General features: G+C 35.5%; 1 protein-coding gene across 1 annotated transcript in view; it reads right to left on the reverse strand.

Annotated features, from left to right (window-relative positions):
* The window catches only part of DACH2 (dachshund family transcription factor 2), an 811,718-nt gene that overhangs the window by 256,451 nt on the left and 530,880 nt on the right, over window positions 1-24,387 (reverse strand). The window contains 2 exon segments of the mRNA XM_033233153.1: window positions 22,569-22,652; window positions 22,655-22,699. Of these exon segments, the coding sequence (XP_033089044.1) occupies window positions 22,569-22,652; window positions 22,655-22,699 (129 nt within the window).

The raw sequence follows: 24,387 nt of genomic DNA on the forward strand, positions 1-24,387 counted from the left end.
TAGTTCAACCATTATGGAAAACAGTATGGTAATTCCTCAAGGATCTAGAACTAGATGTACCATATGACCCAGCCATCCCACTACTGGGTATATACCCAAAGGATTATAAATCATGCTGCTATAAAGACACATGCACACGTATGTTTATTGCGGCACTATTCACAATAGCAAAGACTTGGAATCAAACCAAAATATCTTATACTCTAGTGCTCTCAGTTGTTTGAACTTGATTCCAAATTCTGTATGATCACCTGTGTATGTTAACTGCCATGCCCAATACCTGAATTCCTCTGTACTAGTGCTTCCTTCACTGAGACAAAGTGTATTGTTCAACTTGGAAGCGACCCAAAATAATGCATTGATAAGAACCGCTGTTACTGACTTTGCAGTAGCAAATCAAATCACAGAAACAAATTTAATGTTTTCCTTCAGAGTTTCTAAGTTGAAACTTATCACAGATTTGTTCATTATAATTATTTCACCTCTGAGTACACTTTCCAGTAGCCTGATTAGAAGAAAAAAATGCTTATTATAAAATTTCTATTTATTATTTATTTATTTATTTTGGACATTGCAGAGAAAGGCAACTCTTGTTTCTATTGACAAAAAGAAAATCTTAGTCTATAATGAAGACAGAGCTAGAAACAGTATGTCCTACAATAGTGTAATCCACAGGACTCTCAGCATAATGTACTGAATACAATGGCACACTACGCAATCAGCATTCATCAAATATTATTACTGAGTGCCTAGTCTCGGCCAGAAACTTGTGTTAAAGGTGAGATAATTGATCTATTCTTGATATATTTATCATCCCAACTTTATGTAAGACACTATTCTAGATTAATGAACATAAAAATGAAGACCAGATAAGTATTACATTGTTGAATAAAGAGTTTTCATAATGAAGCAGCTAGACTCTCTTACAGTTGATTTGTACATTTGGGCTCAAACAGGTTATTTTTATTAGCGTTCATCACTAGCAGATTACATGTACAAAGAACAAATAGATTGATTGTAATAGCTGTCTTCTCCTTTGCAAAAGAAAGAAAAAGATAGAATCCCCTGTGACAGTGTTACATATCATTTAAAACAAAAACACCTAATGCTAGTTATCATAGCAAATAAAAGATGCTGTTCACCATCATCAAACTGAAATCTCCTCTACTGCTTTTCAGTGTGAGCAGTCATGAACCCAGGGTTTAGGAAAATTTCCATTCTAATCACACTGTGTTCTTACCATTATGATGTCACCAAAATCTATTAACCTGTACATTGATGGAACCATATGTGTTCTCAATTTAATTTATTTACAATAAGTTATTTTGCCATGAAAATAATGTAAGCTTTGGAGTTAAAATTCATATATTTGACCATATAATGTCTATTTGAACTTTACTAAATCACTGAGCCTCTTTGGGCCTTGGTTTCTTCTAATACCAAAGAGAAATCATGACACTACTCGCTCTACTTGCCTTATAGAATTTTCATGATAATCAAAGGAAATATGTTGATGTGAAATCACTTTGTGAACTAAATTGCTAAACAAATGTGAGCTTTCAAGTAAATGACCAATATATATATATATTTTTTTGCCAATTCTTGTATCTACTAAGAAGGGTCTAAAACAAGATTGGAAAGCAAACAAATGCAGTAAGACTGAATTTGATAACCATATGCTATTAGATATGTATTATCAGAAACGCCACCAGTAATGTGTTAGTACATCTGATCATTCTTACAATTATCAATGGGCAATAATACATGTGTTTTGAAGGGAAGATGAAACCTATTCATAAAGCATAAATTTCTTTTTAGGCTACTTTCTTTGGCCCTTGGAACCCATCAACATTAAATGAGAAAAAAAAAAAATCTAAGACCTCCAATATTAGTAAGTCTTTAGTGACCAGAATGATTTGTGACTCTAGCATTTACTGACAATGAAGTACATAACATATGGAATAGCTGTTACATTCAGTCTGTCAACTCATTAAATTCTTTGTTTGAATATAAAATTTTTATTTAAAAGATGACATTATTTTGTATAACCATACTAAAATATAATACATGCTTCAATTATATGATATATGTCACTTAATTAAACTTCTCTACCTAGTCTTTGCAATAATATTCAGAGATCATTATCAGGAACAAAGCAACAAATCCAAAACCCTCGTTTCCTAAAATTAAAAACAAGGTGAATGCTCTTTCATTCCCCACCGCAACATATTGAAAATAACACTAAAATATTTGGATTGGAAGTTTTTATTAGATCTTATTTTCTTCCCTTTTAAAATCAATTTCTTTGTTTCTTGTACACATCTCTTGTCAATAAAATGAAAATGATATAGATTTAGGAGGATAGTGGTCTCAGTGTAGCATCTCTCATATTATTATTCCAGTATCATCTGTTACAAAGTAAGACCAATTCCCACATCTAATTACAAACAGGATTTCAGAGTCATTAAACAAAATACATTTCCATTAATGCTGCTGTAAGAAGATAGGGGAAAAATGAAGATTAGTTCATGCTGCACCTCTGCTTTTCAAGCTTTGAAGATTTAGACCTCTGTAGTTAGAGACTATAAATTTGTCAAAGATCAGCAAAGTTATAGACATGTGAAAATGCTTTACTCTACATAGCTTAGGCTGCACTACTTGTATTTTGTCATTAGTTTTTATTGTGTTGCATTTAGTACATGAGGAAATTAACAAGAAACTGAAAAATTCCTTCCCTGTTGCTTGGTAGGTGCCTGGAGGTATCTTCTTGTGCTCTACAAAGACATGTTCCTCATACTTCAAAGTAAATTTACTACAACAAAGCTTACATAAGAAAATAGATTACTTTCAAGTAGGTAATTTTGATTCGATAAGATAAAGTTTTTTTTTACCCTATTAAAACACAGTGCCAATTCTTCAAATACAAGGTGGGTAACAGAATAAATAAACCAAGTAAAGTGGTTCATACAATATCCCTAAATGGATGAAATATAAACTAAGAGGTATATATTTTCCTTCAATGAAGCATGCAGTTCTCGTTAACGTTAATGATCCAGGAAGACATTGCTGAATGTCTGAAGGACATGTTTTTTGCACTTTATTTATTTACAATTTTCTTATGGAAGTTTTTTTTCAAGTAGTCCAAACAGAGCTTTAAAGTGTCCCTGTTCATAGTATTTTAAGCCATATAGCTCATGGAGATCCAAATAATTCTAAACTGAAGAAAGATAAATATGATGACTCTGGTCCTACAGGCAAAGGAGAGAGAAGGCTTCTCATTTGAATTTTAACTCTTTCAAGAATAATGACAAATCTAGTATATTACATTAATCCTTTTACCCTTTTATTGTGGATAGAAAGCGGTTAAGACCAGGGCCTCTCTCTCTCTTTCTCTTTCTCTTTCTTTCTTTCTTTCTTTCTTTCTTTCTTTCTTTCTTTCTTTCTTTCTTTCTTTCTTTCTTCTTTCTTTTTTCTTCTTCCTTCTTTCTTTCTTCTCTTTCTCTCTTTCTTTCTCTCTCTCTTTCTTCTTTCTTTCTCCCTCTCTCTTTCTTCTTTCTTTCCCCTCCCTCCCTCCTTCCTTCCGCCTTCCTGCCTTCCTGCCTTCCTCCTCTCTCTCTTTCTTTCTCTCTCTTTCTTTCTTCTTTTTTTTTTTTCCCGACAGTCTTGCTCTGTCATCCAGAGTGGAGTGCACTGCCGCAATCTCAGCTCACTGTAACCTCTGCCTCCCAGTTCAAGTGATTCTCATGCCTCAGCCTCCCGAGTAGCTGGGACTACAGGTGTGCACCACCATACCAGGCTAATTTTTTTTCCTTTTTTTCTTTTTTTTTTTTTTTTTTTTTTGTAGAAACAGCATTTCTCCATGTTGGCTAGGTTGGTCTAGAACTCCTGGCCTCAAGTGATCCACCCTCCTCAGCCTCCCAAAGTGTTGGGATTACAGGCGAGAGCCACCACATCTGGCCCAGGGCCACATTCTTTACTATACACTGTTGAGATGCATCACATAGCCACTCAGTGTTTTCTAATGTGTATGACGGAAATGTAGTTACTCTAGAATTCTAGAAGAAAATGAAGAATTGGCAGTAAAACAGTATCTGGATTATTAATTTTCTAAAGTTTATTTACAGACAGTTCCTGAACTAAATGGGCATTTTACCTATGTATTGCCACACTTCTCTTTCTCCCTTCTGCAATTAGAGTGACAGCAATAACTCACTACCCTATGTACAAAGAGAGAATTGCCACAGCTAGAATTGTCTTTAACTGTAATCTAATCCCACTTACTATTTTACAAATCAGAAAACTGAGGCTCGGGTACAGAAAGAGACTTGCCTGGATTCACAGCTACTTCTTGGCAGAGGTGGTTCTAGACTCCAGGTCTTTTAACACCTAATGTTAGGTTGCTTCCTCTGCAATTTCCCCACTTAATGTCAAATGCACTCTCTTATTTCATCCTCTTATTTTTCCTCATTCCCAAACCATCATGATAGTTCTTGTTTCTTGCTTGAGAGCAGGGCCATCTTTCCTGGACTATGACTGTGGCGATAGTGATGTTGATGAAGGTGCTTCAGCACTTCAGCATGCATGTGCTCATTCTCTCTCTCTCTCTCATGCACACACACACACACACACACACACACCACACTACTCCAAAAACATTGCTGAAGTATATGAATGCCTTTATTAACTTAATATATCTGGTAGACATAGTAGAGGAGTAAACAGAGGTTGGTGGAGACGAAAAAGAGAGGATAGAGTTGGAAAATATCATCCAGAAGCAAAGGAACCAGGCAAAATGAGAATTCGGACCTCAGACCATTCTACAAGTTGATTCAAAATATTAATTGGCTTCCTGATTTTTCACTTATTGTGATTTTGTCAGTAGAAATAGCATATAATAATAATGATGATGAGTTCTCTGAAAATAAAAAGTGTAAATTAATGCTCCTCCCGAAGAAGTCCTGTACACAATACCAAATCCACAAGAACTTATGAAAAGAAAGTTTAACCATTTATATGTCGAAGTATGCACATCTGTTTCCATAGAAATACTAGTGACACAGAAATCAGGGAATAACATATGTTTTATAAATTTTTGTTATTCATTATTTCCAGTGGAAATTCCATCAAAAGATTTGTAGGGTTTTTTTTTTTTTTTTTAACAAAGTAATACATAATTTAAATTGAACCCTCATCGGCAATTAACTTCCTGAAATCTATTTGGACAGACTTTTCCAAAACATAGATGATACAAAAAATAATACTTTCCAATTCTATGCCATTAATCTGATTGGCCGGTTGTGATTTTTCCTTAATTGGCTATAAATTAGCAGCTAATATGGAATAGAAGATTTTCATTAAGTATTTTCTGGCTTAGAGACAATTAAACACTTATAAATGCAGAGAGACTTACAGAGAAAAGGTGGGATGCAGCAGTAGAGTAGAAAACACATTAGGCTCACTAGACTGAAAACACAAAATCGTGGCTTTGTTACCACTAATTTTCTCTTAGTGTCAAAATATGTCACCTTAAGAGAGGCACTTCATTCTTTTGTGCCTCTCTTTGTCTCTTCTATGATAACAGCCAGAATACTGGCTTCTTACTTGCCTCATAGGAGTAATACAAAGGCATAAGGGTGTCAATAACTATATTTTGGCAAGATGTTACTAGACAATCCTACCCTTGTGTATTCAATAAAATTATATTAAATGCTTACATGTATAGTATCTATAAATTCATTTTTATATTAGTACACTATAGAACTTTCCATGTTTATAAATGGCATGCTCATGTGCTTAAATCACTAAAATAAAGTGTTTCCTTATGTTTATTGAAGGCAAAATGGTTAAGAAAATACTTTGTTCATGAGATAAATGTGTAAAAATATTACCTACTTTAACAACTTCAAAACACTCCTGGGAACCTTGCACAACACTCAAAAACACGAAAAACAATCTTTGGTCTTGTCATCTTTACTCTAACACTAAATAACAGCCCAGGCATGTTGCTTTTTTAGACTAAAAGATGTACCTCTTTTGCCTTTTGAAGCACTTGAAAATTTAAAAAAGAAAAACTCAAAAACGCTGACTGCATAATAGCTGAGTATTCATGGTGGGTGTAGAACATGAAAGGTTACAGTATGGATCTGTGCCTACACATTTCTTTTCAACTCGAGCAGAATCCTCCTGCATCTGCTAACTCGGCAATCATGTGGCTGACAGATTTCTGGGTTTTCTAAATAATGCATGGGCTTTTCTTTTAACATGTCAGTGCAAAGGTATCAATTCTGCCCCAGTGTCTTTCATGATGTTCATTTGCCTTGACAGCATTCCATTAAACCAATGAGTTTCTCCCCTCCTGATGGTTCCTTAAATATTCATCTGAGTGATGTATTTGTTGTTTTTAAACGTATTATGAAGGATGTTTGCATTTATGAGAAAACTCCATGGCAGGTATAGTTGGAAAAAGAGGTAGAACAACAATCAAACTTTACAGCATGATGCTTTTCCTCATTCTTTGATTCCTCCAACTCCCTCCCTCCCCGCAAACACCACCACCCTCTACCCTCCCAAAAGAAGGTCTACACTCAAAACATTTGAACTTCCTAAAGAAATAACAATGAAATATTACTACTACTTGATATATCTCTTGAGAAAGCAAAAATATATTTATTAAACAATGCAGGTTAACTTCAGCATCTACACTAGGAAAACAAATGCTTTGTTTTCTGTTCAGTGTTTTATGGGAGCAGGTACTGTCTCCAGTACAATGCATTGATGTTCCATTGATTATGTCCCAGTAGGAGGAACAAGCCTAAAAGCCAGAAAGTTAAAAGGGAATAGCATTTGTGCTCTATTTTTATAATGAGGTATGTAGTGTTCATAGATGCTGCTGCCCATAAAATACAAACCTTGAGCATCTGCAGAAAATAACTTTTGCCTCCTGGTTAAAAATGATTAGAAGCTTATCAGTCCTAATGGTTTATAGAGGTTTCTTTGCAAATTTCTGCAAGCCATTTAAGATAAACATTAGGATTTTAGGATGATCACCTAGAGGAGGCACTTGTAACCAACCATTTATGATGCAGCTAGAGAGACTTGACAATTTAATTCATATAGAAAAAAGAGAGACCTGGACTGAGAATGCATTAGGTTAAGTGGACATGGTGTCAATTTACACATGGAGAATAATCCTTGTGAAGGAACAACTTTCTCTTTTTGCCAGGAAGAGAAGACAGGCATCTTCAATAAGATTTGGAAATATGTTCATTAGGAAATATTAAAGGTCAGAAAAGAATGAAGTAAACTTTGAAACAGGAAGCGTTTGTGTCTGGGACCCTAACTTTTAGTTATTTTTTCTCTCCTGTTGTTTAAAATCTCTGTCCAGAGAATTACCACCTCTCATCAGCATTAGCTCTCAAACTTGGATTCATACTAACATGCAAACAACTAATAACTGTCAAAAATAGAATACCCTGGGTAGCTTTACAATTAACTTTATGCTTTGCATTAAACACGTCCTAAGAGAGTTGGCAACGGCAGAAACACGACAATTTCTCAGAGTCCATAAAATTACCTTACTTAAAGATAAAGGTAGCTCTGAGGAAGTGTCTTTTGTTACTTCATTAATTATATCTAATTCTGAAAGGAAACATAACTCTTTAGAATCTGTGCCCATCAACTTCCCAATGAATTGATGGGTGCTGACGAGTTGATGGGTGCAGCACACCAACATGGCACAAGTATACATATGTAACAAACCTGCACGTTATGCACATGTACCCTAGAACTTAAAGTATAAAAAAAAAAAACTAAAACTCTCATACATGAGTGAAATGAATATTTCTTACAGCGAGTGCCTACATTGTTTCCATATTGAAGTTTTACTCCGAGAGTCAACGATCTTAATAGTGGTTTCTTGAAAGTTTCTCCAACTATATTCTTCTTTTATTATTAAAAAGCTACTAATTTTCACTGTCTGTAATTGTTTTTTTATTTCACTTTATATTTTACTGTTTTATTATTTATAGTACAATTTTTGATAAATGTTTATCTTATGTGTAATCATTATTCATTTATCATTATCATGACATATTTTTATACCAATAAAGAATATATATATGTGTATGGTGCATAATATAAATCTGTATGTATATAATATTTAGGGTGTTAATCCCTTTGAAAGGGGTCTTATTTAACTGTTGTAAGGTTTAAGATTTAGGCATAATTCTCCATAGTAAGCCAGAAGAGAAGAGAAAAAAATCTAGGAAGATATCACTCCCTTAAGGACTTACCAAAACCTATGAGAGTGTACCTTAAGACAGTTCACCCAGTGGCAACTTCCCCAGAACCTGTTTTTTCTTTTCTCTTTGTACTACTGTTCATGTTATTTCAGTAGAAGAAAACTTACATAACCCCCATCTCCCACCTTTGTTTGTTTGTTTGTTTGTTTTTGCTTTAGTTTGAGACAGAATCTCGCTCTGTCACCCAGGCTGGAGGGCAATGGCGTGATCTCGGCTCACTGCAACCTCTGCCTTCCAGGTTCAAGCTATTCTCCTGCCTCCCGAGTAGCTGGGACTACAGGAGCGTGCCACGAGGCCCAGCTAATTTTTTGTATTTTTAGTATTAGTAGAGTCAGGGTTTCACCATGTTAGCCAGGATGATCTCGATCTCCTGACCTCATGATCTGCCTGCCTCGGCCTCCCAAAGTGCTGGGATTACAGGCGTGAGCCACCTCCCACCTTTTGAAGTAAAATAGACATACCTTTATCCCAACTAGTGATACCTTCCTACTTTACTCTGCATACATTTCCTCCTTCTGAATCTGAACTGTCTTACCCCATATGTGACCAGAAGCCAAGGGTTAGAATACCAGGCTAATTCTAGTAGAGCTGAGTCTATGAGAGCATTGGTCTTGATGACAATACTGCTATGATGACCCCTATGTGGCATATATTATTTTCCTGCTCTATATTGTTTATACTACAAACTTCAGAAAAGTCAGAGGTCAATTCCTCTCTCCATATATCAACCAAACAATCATTTTCGCTTCTTAAACTTTCTTTGAAGTCACAACCTTTGCTTTTATTGTTGAAGGCAATAAACTTTACTTTTTTTGTAAAAAGTAAAGTTTTTTGTAAAAAAAAAAAGAAACTCTAATGCTGCTACTTGGCAGGATCAGCTTGCCTCTAAAAAGGGGAATTACAATGTTGGAATATCAAGAAATTTACATAAGAAAGACCATAGAGTGCGGAGCATCCAGGAACTGCATGGTGTATGAAAATCTATTTTTTGAAACCAATCTGTGAATATGTAATGTACAAAATTCACTTTGGAAATGTAAAATGTTTGGCATTTCTTCAAAGTTAAAAACAGAGTTATCATTGTACCCAGCAATTCTACCCCTTGGTATATATCCTGGAGAAATAAAACCATATGTCTACACATATCTTGCACACAGATGTTTATAGTAATATTATTTATAGTAGCCAGAAAGTAGAAGCAACCCAAATGGCCATGAACAGATAAATGGATAAAGAAAATGTAGTATTTTCATAAAATGGAATCTCATTTAGGCATTAAAATAAATGAATTTCTGATACATGCTACAATATGGAAGAATCTTAAAAACATTATTCCAAGTAAAATAAATCAGACACAAGAGGTCACATATTGTATGATTCCATTTATATGAAATATCCAGAATAGGTAAATCCATACAGAGAGTACAATGTAATAGTAAATTAGTGGTTTCCAGGTTCTTGTGGATGCAGAGAATTGGGCATCCTAATGGGTACAGGATTTCTTCATGGAGTGATAAAATATTTCTGGAATTTGATAATAAGTTATTAAGACTAGAATAGATATGATAGTAGTTGTATAAGTCTGTAAATATACTAAAACTACTGAACTGTACACTTCAAAAGAGTGAATTTTATGGTATGTGAATTTTCCCTCAATAAAACTCATAAAATTTTCACTTTGGATACTACAGAACTTCCAAACCTTTCCATAAGGCACAAGTATTTATTACTTGAGTTCAGTGCATGAACTAGGTTCACTGTATATACTGATCATATCCATGACTGTGATGTTAATATCCAAGTATCATAGAAAAGTAGGATTTAGAAAAAAAATAGTGATTATATCTGAGTCCCTTACACTAATATGTCCAGTGTAAAGTAGAATCCATTAAATGTGGGAGATATTTAATGAGCTTAACTCTATGTGAAACTATATGCTTATTAAACTGCCTTTTAAAAAGTAAATAGAAACAAAATAATAAGAGTATATATGTATATGATGACAGTGCAGAATTACTATTATTTTAATTTTTAGATACATATATACTCTAAAGAGTATCTCAAAATCAATATATGCTGTAAATTAACCTTTGAAATCTGGCATTGTATTAAGCAAATTACTATTGACTATTTTGTCATGCTCCATTTAATTCATGAGGGAATACTTCTTAAATGATAGCATATACCAATAATTACTTATTGTAAACTCCATTTATGAACACAATCTCTCAAGGTAGATATAACAATAATTTGTCAAAGGTTTTAGAAAATAAAATAAAATTATATTACTTTTTGGCCCAGTTTAAGAACCATTGCCTATATTTTCCCATTCTGTTATTTTTCACCTGTTTGTACTTAACCTGTAAGGATAACATGTGTGTCTTGGAAGATACTGCAAATCAACTTGCAAATACCTTGAAGGGAACAGTATGCTGAATAACACCCTGCATGGCTTTCTAGCGATTGAGTCTTGTCAGGCGAATCTAATCGCCTGTGACAGAATGACAGCATGGGAGATAGACGGGAAGCAATAGATATAATTTATTTTGACTTTACTAAGGTTTTGGAGACCATTCTAAACAATTGGCTCATCAATATATTGTGAAAATCCAGTCAGAGCACACACCTGAAGAGAGTTCCCAGCAAGGGCACGAAGAGTGATCACCCATGAATAAATGTTAAGTTGAGGCAATGATACAAAAAAGTATTTTCCAAATCCCAAAAGCAGGAAAAACATTTCTGTGAGTGTACTGAACATGGACAGAGGCACATTCTGATCACATGACACTAACCTCAAACTTCTAAGGAAGGGTTCAGAACCTGAAGTGACACCACTAAGTGAAAGATTCTGTAAGGAATAAATAGTATGGACTATGAGAGCAACAGATTCAGGAGAGTACCCATTAAGTAAAAAAAATACAAACAGAAGATGGGACTAGACTAATGATGCTCAAGAATTATAATAATGAATTCTAAGGCAATATGACTATCCCAGACTCATTCATTATAAGCAAAGCACCAAGAGAGAATACTTGCTTGAAATCACTTGTTTTGAACCACACAAAACTGTAGCAGAGCTAGATATTTAGCATTAATGTACAAAAAACCAGAAACACTAAATGAGAATAACATGTAGGAACCAAGACAATATATTCAACACTGATTACATCTTCTCAAAAGTGAAGTTCTGCCCTTTGATTTGATAATAGCATAGTTGGGGACAGGAGGAAGGTGGAGGACTAGGAAGATCAGAATGATTATGCGTTGGCTAATAGGATTTATAAGGATAGATCACATCATTTCAAATTATTAATTGTGAGGAAGAGATAACACTAGGCCAAACTCTGAGGTGGCTTCATACAAACTGACCTTAATATTACTGACAAAACAAGAAATGCAATTCACTAGATGAGGTATTAGGAAGAGACATAATAAACAAGTCCCCAGAAGTGAGAGCTGCTTACTCCTGGAATGAGTTATAGAAGGGTATTGAAAAAACAATAGGTTCTTCTGGCTTACTTTTTAAGGGGTCATAAGCACAGAAGAAAGATGGGTCATGGGGAGGGGGGAGGAGGGAGGGATTGCATTGGGGAGTTATACATGATATAAACGTCATGCACATGTACCCTAGAACTTAAAGTATAATAAAAAAAAAAAAAAAAAAGAAGATGGGTAAAGTAGTAAAAGTTGAAAATTCTATCAGAAAAACCCTCTGAAAACAGTTCTTGGTATCAGGAGCTAATAAAAACAGCATGCCTCGCTTGATTCCCTAGAAATATCTTGCTCCATATCTAATGAGGTGTTTGGATAACATAAAGAAAGAAGGCAATCTTGGGATTTTCTAATTCAACTTTGCAAGTTAATCAACCATATACACTTTGATTCTCTCCACTAAAACTATATTTTCCAAAAGGTAAAGTACTCAACATCTGCTCCATGGAAGCAAAACTGACACAAAAGTCAGAACAAACAGGGACTTGGAGGATAAAGATTTACATGGTTATAATCGTGGGTTCTCCAGAGAACATCACTGAGCATAGTTCTTCCTGAAATAAGCAATGCAGTTAAAAATACTCCATTTATTTCTACAAGTAAATGGGCAACCCTGGAAGTCTTTGTTATAGTTTAAAAATAGATTCTGCAACTGTATAACTGTATTTCTAATTTGACAGCTACAATTATAATCATTCAAGCATCTATTTCCCACAAACTCTCTACAGCCATAACCTTAGTGATTAATTATAAAGCTCCATGAGAAATAGTACACAGACTAATTTCCTAACAATAAAAAACAGAATTTCTCATTGGAGCTAAATGGAACATGAACAAGTTGTTGTTCATGCTGAAATCTTGATGCAGAGTCATGGTGCAGCCATTATGGAAACTATTAAACCTCAAATCAAAGAAACTATAGGTCTGCCTTCAAAGAGAAAATTCTGGTCTTGCATAAGAATATTCTAACTCCTATATTTGCTTTTTCTTTTAAAGCCTAATGGTATGCACTCTATTTTCATACTCTCCTGCCTCTGCTCTTGTCGAATCACCCAAAAATATCAACTTAAGCAAAATAGAAGATGTAAGAACTCCCAGCAGGAAAACTCTTTTTTTCACACACATTCAAACATCTCAACTAAATACGGCCTTCCAGTATTTTTAGGTCAGTGTGCTGCTTATTTCAGGATGTGTCAATAAATTTGGAAATTTCCTTAGGTCAAGAAATATGTGCTCTCTGACCTTCATGGTTGGTTTTTTTGTGAAGAGCAAAATGCACAATGGTTGATCTCATACCCTCTAGGAAGTTGGTACATTGCTGTACATTTCTCTGTTTAGTTCAATTGTGAAAACATGATCTTTTAGTCTGTATTTTGATAAAGGCTTTCACAAATAAAAGCCAATACCTCCACAATTAAATGGCAAGAATCAAGGGGTAATGGGGGCTAGAATAAAAAGTTACAAGGAATATGCAGATAAAACAAATTTGATCTTTTTTAAAATGACAAGATAGATAAACATATTAACACCAGCAGAAAAATTTAATTGAATACTTGGCATGTTTTTATACCTGTGATATTATGCCTTCAGGGGATTTAGCCACTAATAACAATGATGAAATTAAATAGCAATTCTGCCACAATAAGGGATTTAAAACAGAGCGTGCTCACTCTTAAACTGAAAAACAAACTCATTTTTAAAGTTTTCTGGTTACACAAACCATTGTGAAAATGGCTTATAAGAACCAAAAATTGGCCTCTCAAGAAAAATGTTCATATGACCACAAATACATTCAACAAAGAGAGACCATTCATTTATATTTATAATTGTGTCTTATAAAAACAAATGCCACTCATAAGGGAGAAAACAGGAAAGGTAATATGCACTTAGCTTGATTTCAGAGCAAGGATATAACTCGTTGAGTTTATACTTAAAACAGTATAAAATTCTAAATCATATTAATAATTTATAATATTTGTGGCTCTAACTAGATTTTTTAATTTCAATTTTTAATTTTTGTGGGTACATGGTAAGTATATTTATGGATTACAGGAAATATTTTGATACAGGTATACAAAACATAATAATCACATTAGGGTAAACAGGGTATCTATCACCTCAAGTATTTATCCTTTGTGTTATCCACAAAAAATACAATCCAATTACACTCTTTTAGTTATATTTAAACGTGCAATTAAATTATTTTTGACTATAGTAACCCTGTTGTGCTAGCAAATACTAGGTTTTATTCATTCTTTCTATTTTTGTACCCATTAACCCTCCCCACATCACCTCCTCACCTCACCCCCCACTACCCTCTGAGTCACCTTCTACTCTCTATCTCCATGTATTCACTCATTTTAATTTTTAGCTCCCACAAATAAGTGAGAATATGCAGAGATTGTCTTTCCATGCCTGGCTTACTTCACTTAACATATTAACCTCCAGTTCTATCAATGTTGTTGCAAATGTCAGGATCTTGTGATATTTTTATGGTTGAATACTACTTCTAATATATATATATATAATATATATATATATGTATGTATTACTACATATTAAAATACATGATAAAATACATATATATGTATTTTATGGCTTGATTAATTGGACAGTTTCAGAACTTCAAGTGAAACATTTGTTTTCTATACCTTACTTAATTGAAGAGAAAAAAAGATACTATCAAGAAAGAAAATCTATCAGAGATGTAGTCAAAATAGTAATTCCCAGAGTAGATCTTGAGGTCAGGTCAGGTCTCATCTGAAGTCTGGTAACTATTTTGTAAACAAAATATTATTCAAGCCAAATTAAGGAAAATCTCCTTTATCAGCTACATCTCAATCTCTAGGCTTACTGATTGAGATTCATTATAAAAGAAAGAGATTAGATTATGTAGCTTAAACTATACTAGAAAATTGATTCAAACATTAGAAACATAATGTTATGATGGAAAGATCAAGGAACTATGAATCAGTGTGAGATCTCTCACTACCTAGCTGTGTGATTACTGGCCAATTTCTCATGCTTCATACATCATCTGTAGTATGAGGGGTTGGGATTTAATTATCTGAAGTCACTTAGGACTCTAAATTTTAATTTTAGAGATCTTGGTCAATAAGATTGTAAACAACAGGTGCTTTATAGTTAACCTAAAATGTAATTGATCAAAACTTTATAGTAATCAAACATAAAATTTCCTCAAGCCATGTCCTCAACTCTTACCCAACTCCTAGAAATGTCCTGGCGTCTCTGAGAACCACTATTTGAAAATGATTGTCTAGGGGAATAGTACAGTGTGTTTATTTTTTGAAGGCTTATTTTATTTTAATGATTGATCTATGCAATACCGAGGCCATTATGTACAGATAAGTGAGGGGAGCTTTATTTCTTGGTCTTTTCTGTACTGGACAAAGTCTTGATGATATACTCATTGGTCTGGAGGCACTCAACACAATGAGACAATCTGTTTAATACTTCATTCAAAGCTATGCAATTTTTTTTCTGATGTTCAATTTCACCTTCTTCAAAGAACAGTTCAAATTCTACATCCTACAATTGAATCTCTTTCTGATTATCTTAGAAGTAATTTTTTTTCTCTATATTGTCACAGTTCTTATTGTTGCTTTTATCACATTCCATGTCAGAGTATAGTCATTTATATATTGATTCATTTTTTTTTTTTTTTTTTTTTTTTTTTTTTTTTTTTTTTTTTTTTTTTTGAGACAGAGTCTCGCTCTGTCGCCCAGGCTGGAGTGCAGTGGCCGGATCTCAGCTCACTGCAAGCTCCGCCTCCCGGGTTTATGCCATTCTCCTGCCTCAGCCTCCCGAGTAGCTGGGACTACAGGCGCCCGCCGCTTCGCCCGGCTATTTTGTATTTTTTTAGTAGAGACGGGGTTTCACCATATTAGCCAGGATGGTCTTGATCTCCTGACCTCGTGATCCGCCCGTCTCGGCCTCCCAAAGTGCTGGGATTACAGGCTTGAGCCACCGCGCCCGGCCTATATATTGATTCATTTTTATCTCCTCTCCTACCTAGATCATAAGCATTTGAAATACAGTGATTTGTTTTGTCTTCTCTCCTCAGACTACCAACATATTGCCTTTATAACTGTTGGAATATTGTACATTGTAGAGCCTAATAAATATGAAAATTGAATTTTGTTGAGAATCCTATTCAAGAATTACTCTAATCCCTCATGGAGTGGTTTAGAAATAGTCACTAGCCACACTCCTTATTTCGTTTATGTACTTGCCCTTCATGGAATGTCTATTATTTGCTAGTCACTTCAAATATACAACTGGAATTATTTACAACAAAATTGAAAATAACTGCATTTTATCATAATCTAACACTCACTTCTATGTCACCACATAAATGATGGAAACATTCAATGTTTATCCCTCTGGATACCTCACAACCCACTCAATTTAATATTTACCAAATTGACTGCTTTTCTTTGGCCTGATTAGATCTAGTACTTATCCTGTGAACAAAGTTTGAATGTTTCTCCAAGATCTAGCTTTCCTTTGGATTAAATAGCCAATTTCCCAGTCCTACTTGAAACATAAGCATTCAGAAAGAACATTTCCATAACTAGTAATCAGACCATAAATGCTATGACATTTATGATCTCCTGATCTCCCTTGTTGGAATTAGCTATTTATGTCACTTCTTGGAAGGCACCAAAGTAGATAAAAGTTGGAAACAAAGAGAAATCAAGCCTAGTCTTTGATCTCAGTTTAAATGGTGAGATAGGTGACCCAAAGGGCAACAAGACACACTACGCCCAGATTACCAAAAATTTTCGGTTCTAAAATGCTTGAAATAAATTTTCATTTACAAATGATCATTTAGGAAACTGTAGTAGTTTCACTTTCCAGTAGAGCAGGGATTTCATTTATTCAGACTTTGAAATGCTTCAGAAACTTCATTTAAACCTATACAATAATAATTATTATTATACTTCAAGTCAGCTTCATTACATCAAGATAAGGATAATTAGATTGTAATCTCTGCATGGCCAAGGACAATCACTTCTGTCACTCAAGTTCTATTGCACCAGTATAACATCGTACACAGATGGAAATCTATACTTTATTTTATCACAATGATAGATATTCAGAATTAGGCCAGATTATATCTGGACAGGAAAATTATTAACTATTTAGCAAGTTTAAAATTAGGCACCAGTATAGCTCTCATATATGATAGCTCATTACAAAGGAGACACATTAAAAACATTGTAGAAAATCTTTTTCCAGAAAATGGTATTCCTGAGACAAACATGAAAGAAATTACTGTGTGAACTCTCACTAATTTTTATTGGTAGAAAACACTGCTTTATAACAACATTGGATTATAAGAGGCTTCCTTTAGAATATTGGTTACTTCTGAGTTACTTTAAGTTTTGAAAGCCAGTATGAGTTAACTGGTATTAGGATTAGGAAACTGATCATCAGTTTTCTCACTGTATATTCATTTTAATATTTTTTTAATTCCAGGGTTTTGATAAAGTCAAATTCTCATTACAAACCAAGATTGAAGAGGAAGCATAACGTGGGAAAAGCAAACACTTTGGATTTAACTAGATCCAAGACTCAAACTTAGGTCTGCAATTTACTAGCTTTGTGATTATGGGCAAGGCTGAACCTTTGTGCTTCTGTTTCCTGATCTATAAGATGGGAGTATTGAAAGTACCTTTTTCTCAAGATTTAGGTAAAAATTAAATGAGTTATTATGTGAGATACTTAGTACATAATAACTAGTAACTATTCTTACTGTTGCTATTATTATTGTTTAGTGTTGTTTATTCTTATCTATGGGTTGTTTTCAGTTTCCAAGAACCCAATAAAATACACATTTCCCATTGATTCCCCAGTAAATCGCATCCAGGCTGTGTAGAAAAAAGTCACTGTTAGCACTGGTTGAAGTGCAGTTCTCATCTTGTATTTCACCATGAAAATTGTAATTTTACATGAGTCAATCTACACTGTCTTAAAGTCAGAGGAGTTTCTCATACTGGTTTCATTCAATAATTTTCCTCTTTAATTGCTCTTACCACTTCCCTGAAAAATAAAGCCCCACCATGCTTGAATTTCCAGGAGTCTAGAAAAAGAGATGTAAAGCTGCTGCCAATTTACCTATCACATTATATTGAATTAAATTGCAGAATTAGTTTGGAAATCTTTGGATCCTAAAACCATCTTTAATTGCTTTTTTTTTTTTTCTAAAAATGTTTGGGGGACAGGGCAAAGATGTTGAACTAGAAGCAGTTCATGTGCACTGCTCTTATGGAGAAGAAAGCAAAGGGCTAGAGAACACTGCTGTGCAGGCCAATCAACAGAGAAATCATGTAGGGATCCATCAAGGCAGCAGGCAGAAACAGAGAACAGAAAGGAACAAAGCTGGCCACTAACCTGTTAGATATCAGCATCTTAAAAAATATCGGCCGGGTGTGGTGGCTCACACCTGTAACCCCAGCACTTTGGGAGGCCGAGGCACATGGATCACCTGAGGTCAGGAGTTCGAGACTAGCCTGGCTAACATGGTGAAAACCCTTCTCTACTAAAAGTACAAAAATTAGCCGGGTGTGGTGGTGGGCACCTGTAATCTCAGCTACTTGGGAGGCTGAGGCAGGGAGAATTGCTTGAACCCAGGAGGCAGAGGTTGTAGTGAGCCAAAATTATGCCACTGCACTCCAGCCTGGGTGATAGAATGAGACTCTGTCTCAAAAAAAAAAAAAAAAAAAAAAAAAAAATAGGATTTCATATCCAGCCAAACTAAGCTTCGTAAGCGAAGGAGGAATAAAATCCTTTTCAGACAAGCAAATGCTGAGGGAATTCATTACCAAATGGAAAAACATTTCATGTTCTTCAATAGGAAGAATCAATATTGTTAAAATGGCTAGGAGAACCTCTCAAACATGGAAAGGCTGAGTGAGTGAGAGGCCCCAGGGAGATTCCTGCTCCCCACAGGGACCTGTGCAAGACTGGGAATGGGTGATCACTCTGCTCCCCCACACCCTTCCACCACACTTTTAGACTGAGGCAAAGAGTCACCTGAAGGTTTTGTGGGAGCAACTCCCAAGTCCAAGAGGACCTCCACAAGTCTTGGACCCTGGGACAAACCAGCACAGGTGTCACAGCACCAATAGAGGCCACAGTTGCAATGCCAGGGAGCATTAACATTGTTCCACCACTGCTTTTCAGCCAGGGCTCAGCTCCAGCTTCTGGCCCAGCAGTCCTGCTTTGACCCAAACTTGGCCACCACCACCCAACTCTGCCACTGGTAGCCAATCGGGCAACAATTGCTAGAATCTCCATATGTTCCTCTACTAATAGCATTTTTATCTAACAAAATTTCAGTCTTTTGATCATTTTTTAAAAAGAAAAAAGAATGAAAAGGAACAAAGTATCTGAGAAATGTGGAATTTTGTAAACTCCCACAAGCACTTCACATGAAGATTTTCCCCAAGACACATAATCATCAGATTCTACAAGGCTGACATGTAAGAAAAAATGGTAAAGGCAGCTAGAGAAAAAGGACAGGTCACCTACATAAGGAAGCCCATCAGAATAACAGCAAATCTCTCAGCAGAAACCCCACAAGCCAGAAGAGTTGGGGGCCTATAGTCAACAGTGATACAGAAAGGAAATTCCAACCAAGAATTTCATATACGTGACTGGGCGTGGTATCTCACACCTATAATCCCAGCACTTTGGGACGCCGAGGCAGGTGGATCACCTGAGATCAGGAGTTTGAGACTAGTCTGGCCAATAAGGTGAAACCCCTTCTCTACTAAAAAATACAAAAAATTAGCCATGCGTGGTGGCAGGCCCCTGTAATCTTAGCTACTTGTGAGGCTGAGACAGGGAGAATTGCTTGAACCCAGGAAGCAGAGGTTGTATTGAGCTGAGATCGTGCTACTGCACTCCAACCTGAGTGATAGAGTGAGATTCTGTCTCAAAAAAAAAAAAAAAAAATTCATATTCGGCCAAACTAAGCTTCATAAGTGAAGGAGACATAAGATCCTTCCAGACAAACAAATGCTGAGTCAATTCATTACCAAATGGAAAAAACATTTCATGTTCTTGGATAGGAAAAAATAATATTGCTAAAATGGCCATACTGCCCAAAGCAATTTCCTGATTTAATGCTATTACTATCAAACTATCAATAATATTCTTCACATATTCTAAAATTCATATGGAACCAAAAAAGATCCCAAATACCCAAAGCAATCCTAAGCAAAAAGAACAAAGCTGAAGGCATCACATTACTTGCCTTCAAATTATATTACACGGCTACAGTAAACAAAACTGCATACTACAGGTACAAAACAAACACATAGACCAATGTTACAGAATAGCTAACCCAGAAATAAAGTCACAGACCTGAAACCATCTGATCTTTAATAAAGTTGACAAAACAAGCAATGGAAAAGAACACCCTGTTCAATAAATGGTGCTGGTGTAACAGGCTAGCTGTATGCAGAAGACTGAAATTGGACTCCTTCTTTACAGCATATACAAAAAATCAACTCAAAGTGGATTAAATTCCTAAATATAAAACCTCAAACTGTAAAAACCTTGGGAGATAACCTAGGAAATACCATTTTGGACATAAGAACTAGCAAAGATTTCATGAAGAAGATGCCAAAAGCAATTGCAACAAAAGTAAAATGTGAGAAATGGGACCTAATTAAAGTCAAGAGCTTCTGAATAGCAAAAGAAACTATCAACAGAACAAGAAGGCAACCTAGAGAATGGGAGAAAATATTTTCAGTCTATACATCTGACAAAGGTCTAATATCAAGAATCTTCATGGAACTTAAACAAATGTTTAAGCAAAAAACAACCCTGGGCCGGGCGCGGTGGCTCAAGCCTGTAATCCCAGCACTTTGGGAGGCCGAGACGGGCGGATCACGAGGTCAGGAGATCGAGACCATCCTGGCTAACACGGTGAAACCCCGTCTCTACTAAAAAATACAAAAAAAAACTAGCCGGGCGAGGTGGTGGGCGCCTGTAGTCCCAGCTACTCGGGAGGCTGAGGCAGGAGAATGGCGTAAACCTGGGAGGCGGAGGTTGCAATGAGCTGAGATCCGGCCACTGCACTCCAGCCTGGGCAACGGAGCGAGACTCTGTCTCAAAAAAAAAAAAAAAAAAAAAAAAAACAACCCTGTTCAAATGTGGGCAAAGTACATGAACAGACACTTTTCTAAAGAAGACATACATGTGACCAAGAAGCATATGAAAAAAGCTCAACACCATTGATTATTAGAGAAATGCAAATCAAAACCACAAGGAGACAACATCTCATACCAGTCAGAATGGCTATTACTATAAAGTCAAAAAATAAGAGATGCTGACAAGGTTGTAGAGAAAGGGGAATGTTTATACACTGCTGATGGAAGGGTAAATTAGTTCAACCATTAGGGAAAGCAATGTGGTGATTCCTCAAAGAACTAAAAACAGAAGTACTATTTGATCCAACCATCCCACTACTGGTTATACACCCAAAGGAATATAAATTGTTCTACCATTAAGATACATGCACACATATGTTCATTGCAGCGCTTTTCACAATAGCAAAGACATGGAATCAACCTGAATGTCCATCAATGAGTGGATAAAGAAAATGTGGTAAATGTGCACTATGGAATACTATGCAGCAATAAAAAACAATGAGACCATTTCCTTTGCAGGAACATGGATGGAGTGAGGCCATTATCAATAGCAAACTGATGTAGGAACATAAAATCAAATACTGCATGTTCTCACTCACAAGTGGGAGCTAAATGATGAGAACATATGAACAGAAAAAAAGGGAACAACAGGCACTGGGGCCTATTTGAGGGAGGAGGGGGTAGCAGGGAGAAGTTCAGAAAAGAAATAAAACTGTCAGGGACTATCTTTAGTACCTAAGTGACAAAATAATCACTATGTACACCAAAACCCCAAATCAAATATTTACCTATTTAACAAACCTGCACATGTACTCCTAAATCTAAAATAAAATTGGATACTTCTTAAATCTTTCCTTTATTTATGTGTCCATCCTTCCACTTATCCATCCATCCATCTTTCCATCCGTCCATCCATTCATTCATGTGTGTTGATAGTTATAATCCCACCTACCTTCAAAAGAGATCTGAGGGGTCTTATGATCAAGGCCAAGGTAAAATGATCACAGGTAAAAGAAAGAAACAAGTAACATAAGAGGAGAGGACTTTCCACTCTACAAGTCACCTCTGTTTTCTTTTCCTTTCATCCATCTTTTCTTCTTTGCCTGCTCCCTGTTCTACCTCTTTTCATTAGTCCCTGTTGATAATGCCTGGAATCACCCAGCACTTTCCTTTAGCTAAGGAGGTGGTACTCCAGCTGAAAAGACTTCAGCCCAGCCAACCTGGACTGTCAGCATTGCCTTTCAGTGGTAAATTATTTAGAATAGGATGGAGTAAGAAACCTGGGGTGATGCTGGAGTGCAGCAGTCTTTGTCAGGCAGAGAGCACAATGGCTAGCACTATAGGAATTATAATTCAATTCCACCACAGCAAAACAGTGAAGATAACTAAATGTTTCCAAAACGAGATTAAGACTTGTAACTGTTTTCTAATTTCAGTGTACAAATGTTAGCAATAGGGCTAAGCATCCCTCTTGAGTATCTTCATAACCAAAGTAGACATATTATTCTCTCCTCCATCCTCATCCTGCCTCTCTCCTGCCCCACAATAAAACAGTAAGAGTCACCTGTCTGGAATTCTGGAAGACACTCACCTGTGTTAGAATTAAGATCATCAGGCTCTGATTCAGTCCCATTTTGGCTTCCATTTCCCTGAAGAGTGTTCATAGCCATAAGCTCATCTTCTGCAGTTTCATCGCCTCAGCCATTGCTGCAGCTGTTATACCTAAAATCAGAATTATTCCATTCCATTTACTTATTTATTTATATTAACAATTTCAACTTTTATTTTAGATTTGGGGGTACAAGTGCAGATTTTTCACGTGAAAATATTGCGTGATACTGAGGTTTGGGCTATGGATGTTCCTTTGAAAAATGGGGATGATTTCTTAATGTAATTGAAAGCTGGATAAGTTTATTTTACAGAGCTATGATGCATAGCACAAACCAAAATTAACTTGAATTTGTTAATATTTTTAACAATGTATCTTTCAACTCTTATAATTCCTTCATGCTACAATGAATAGTTTATAAATTTAAAAAATATATATTCAACATATATCTGATCCCCAATTTGAAACACAAATAAAACAAAGATAGTAAAATGCAAATTGTTTAAAACATTCCAAGACTCTTGCTAATGTATTCCTTTGTCTGCTAAGAGTTTTGGATGGTTATTTTGGACAGAACTCACTATGTAGTAAATTCCATCTAAACCACATTGTCAGTGGGAGCACTCTGAAATTCTAAAAGAAACACCTTTTAGTGTATATCCCCATTAGTGCATATCTAAAGGAACACTTTTCTAGTGTATATCCTTGCTAGCACTTTTATAAAGGATAGGGTGCCTCGCCTATGAGGATCAGCTTAGTGGGGGGTGGGAAGAAGAAGGAAAAGACTTCAGATATTCTTTCTACGTTTTTGTCTGCCTCATACTTACACACTGAGGAACCAAATGAATGAAAACATGGCATGCCACCTATATAGACAGCATCTGTAGTATAGTTATAATCTTTTGCATTAATAAAAGTCAGACATTAGAATAAAGCTCTCAGCATAATGGTATAAATAGGTGGGGTGTGGGGGAATGACCATAGATTAAAAAGTGAATATGTAAGTTTGAAATTATTTCTCCTAGGAAGTCTATATCAGACAGAAACACAACCATATATAAGGAAACAAGTACTAAAAGTACCAGAACAATACATACTCAACGATGTCCTCCAAAAAGTCTAGGGAATTCAACTTAATTCTATTTAGATAATGTCCCTAATCATCTACTGGTACACTGCTATCATGGGCCAAAAAAAAAAAAAAAAAATCATCATCATCATCTACTGGTACACTGCTACCATGGGCCAAAAAGGAAAAAGAAAAATCTGGTAGATTTTGAAGCATTATTTCAGAATTGAGTAAAATTCATCCTACCATAAAAATGTGATTCAAGGAAAAGAAGGCAAACATTGGTTGTTCAAAAAACAACAACAAACAACAATAACAACAAAAAACCATAACTGTCATTAGAAGATTCTTATTCTAAGAGGTAAAGTGAATCCTTATCAAACATGTGAGGGGAGGTAAATACAGGCTAAACCATCTGTGTGTTTGGTAGAATAACTAAGGTTCTGTTTTGCCATTCTGTATTCCTATGATGCGTAGAAAACTCGCATTGAAGCAAACTTTTCATTACATTAGATTGTCTCTAAATCATGGCAAAGAAAAAATCTGAAGGGAAATTTCCTTAGTATCTAAACTGATGATATACATTTGTACATTATCTTGACGGTCCAAGAGATTTTCTTGCCACATCTGATTTAGCTTTATAACATTCCAATCCCCCAAATAACCCATTCAGCTCCCAAAGGGTATGTCTAGACAGAAAATATGATGGCAATGATTTAAACAAATGGACCC

This window comes from Trachypithecus francoisi, unplaced genomic scaffold, assembly GCF_009764315.1.
Source record: "Trachypithecus francoisi isolate TF-2019V2 unplaced genomic scaffold, Tfra_2.0 Contig01451, whole genome shotgun sequence".
NCBI lineage: Eukaryota > Metazoa > Chordata > Mammalia > Primates > Cercopithecidae > Trachypithecus > Trachypithecus francoisi.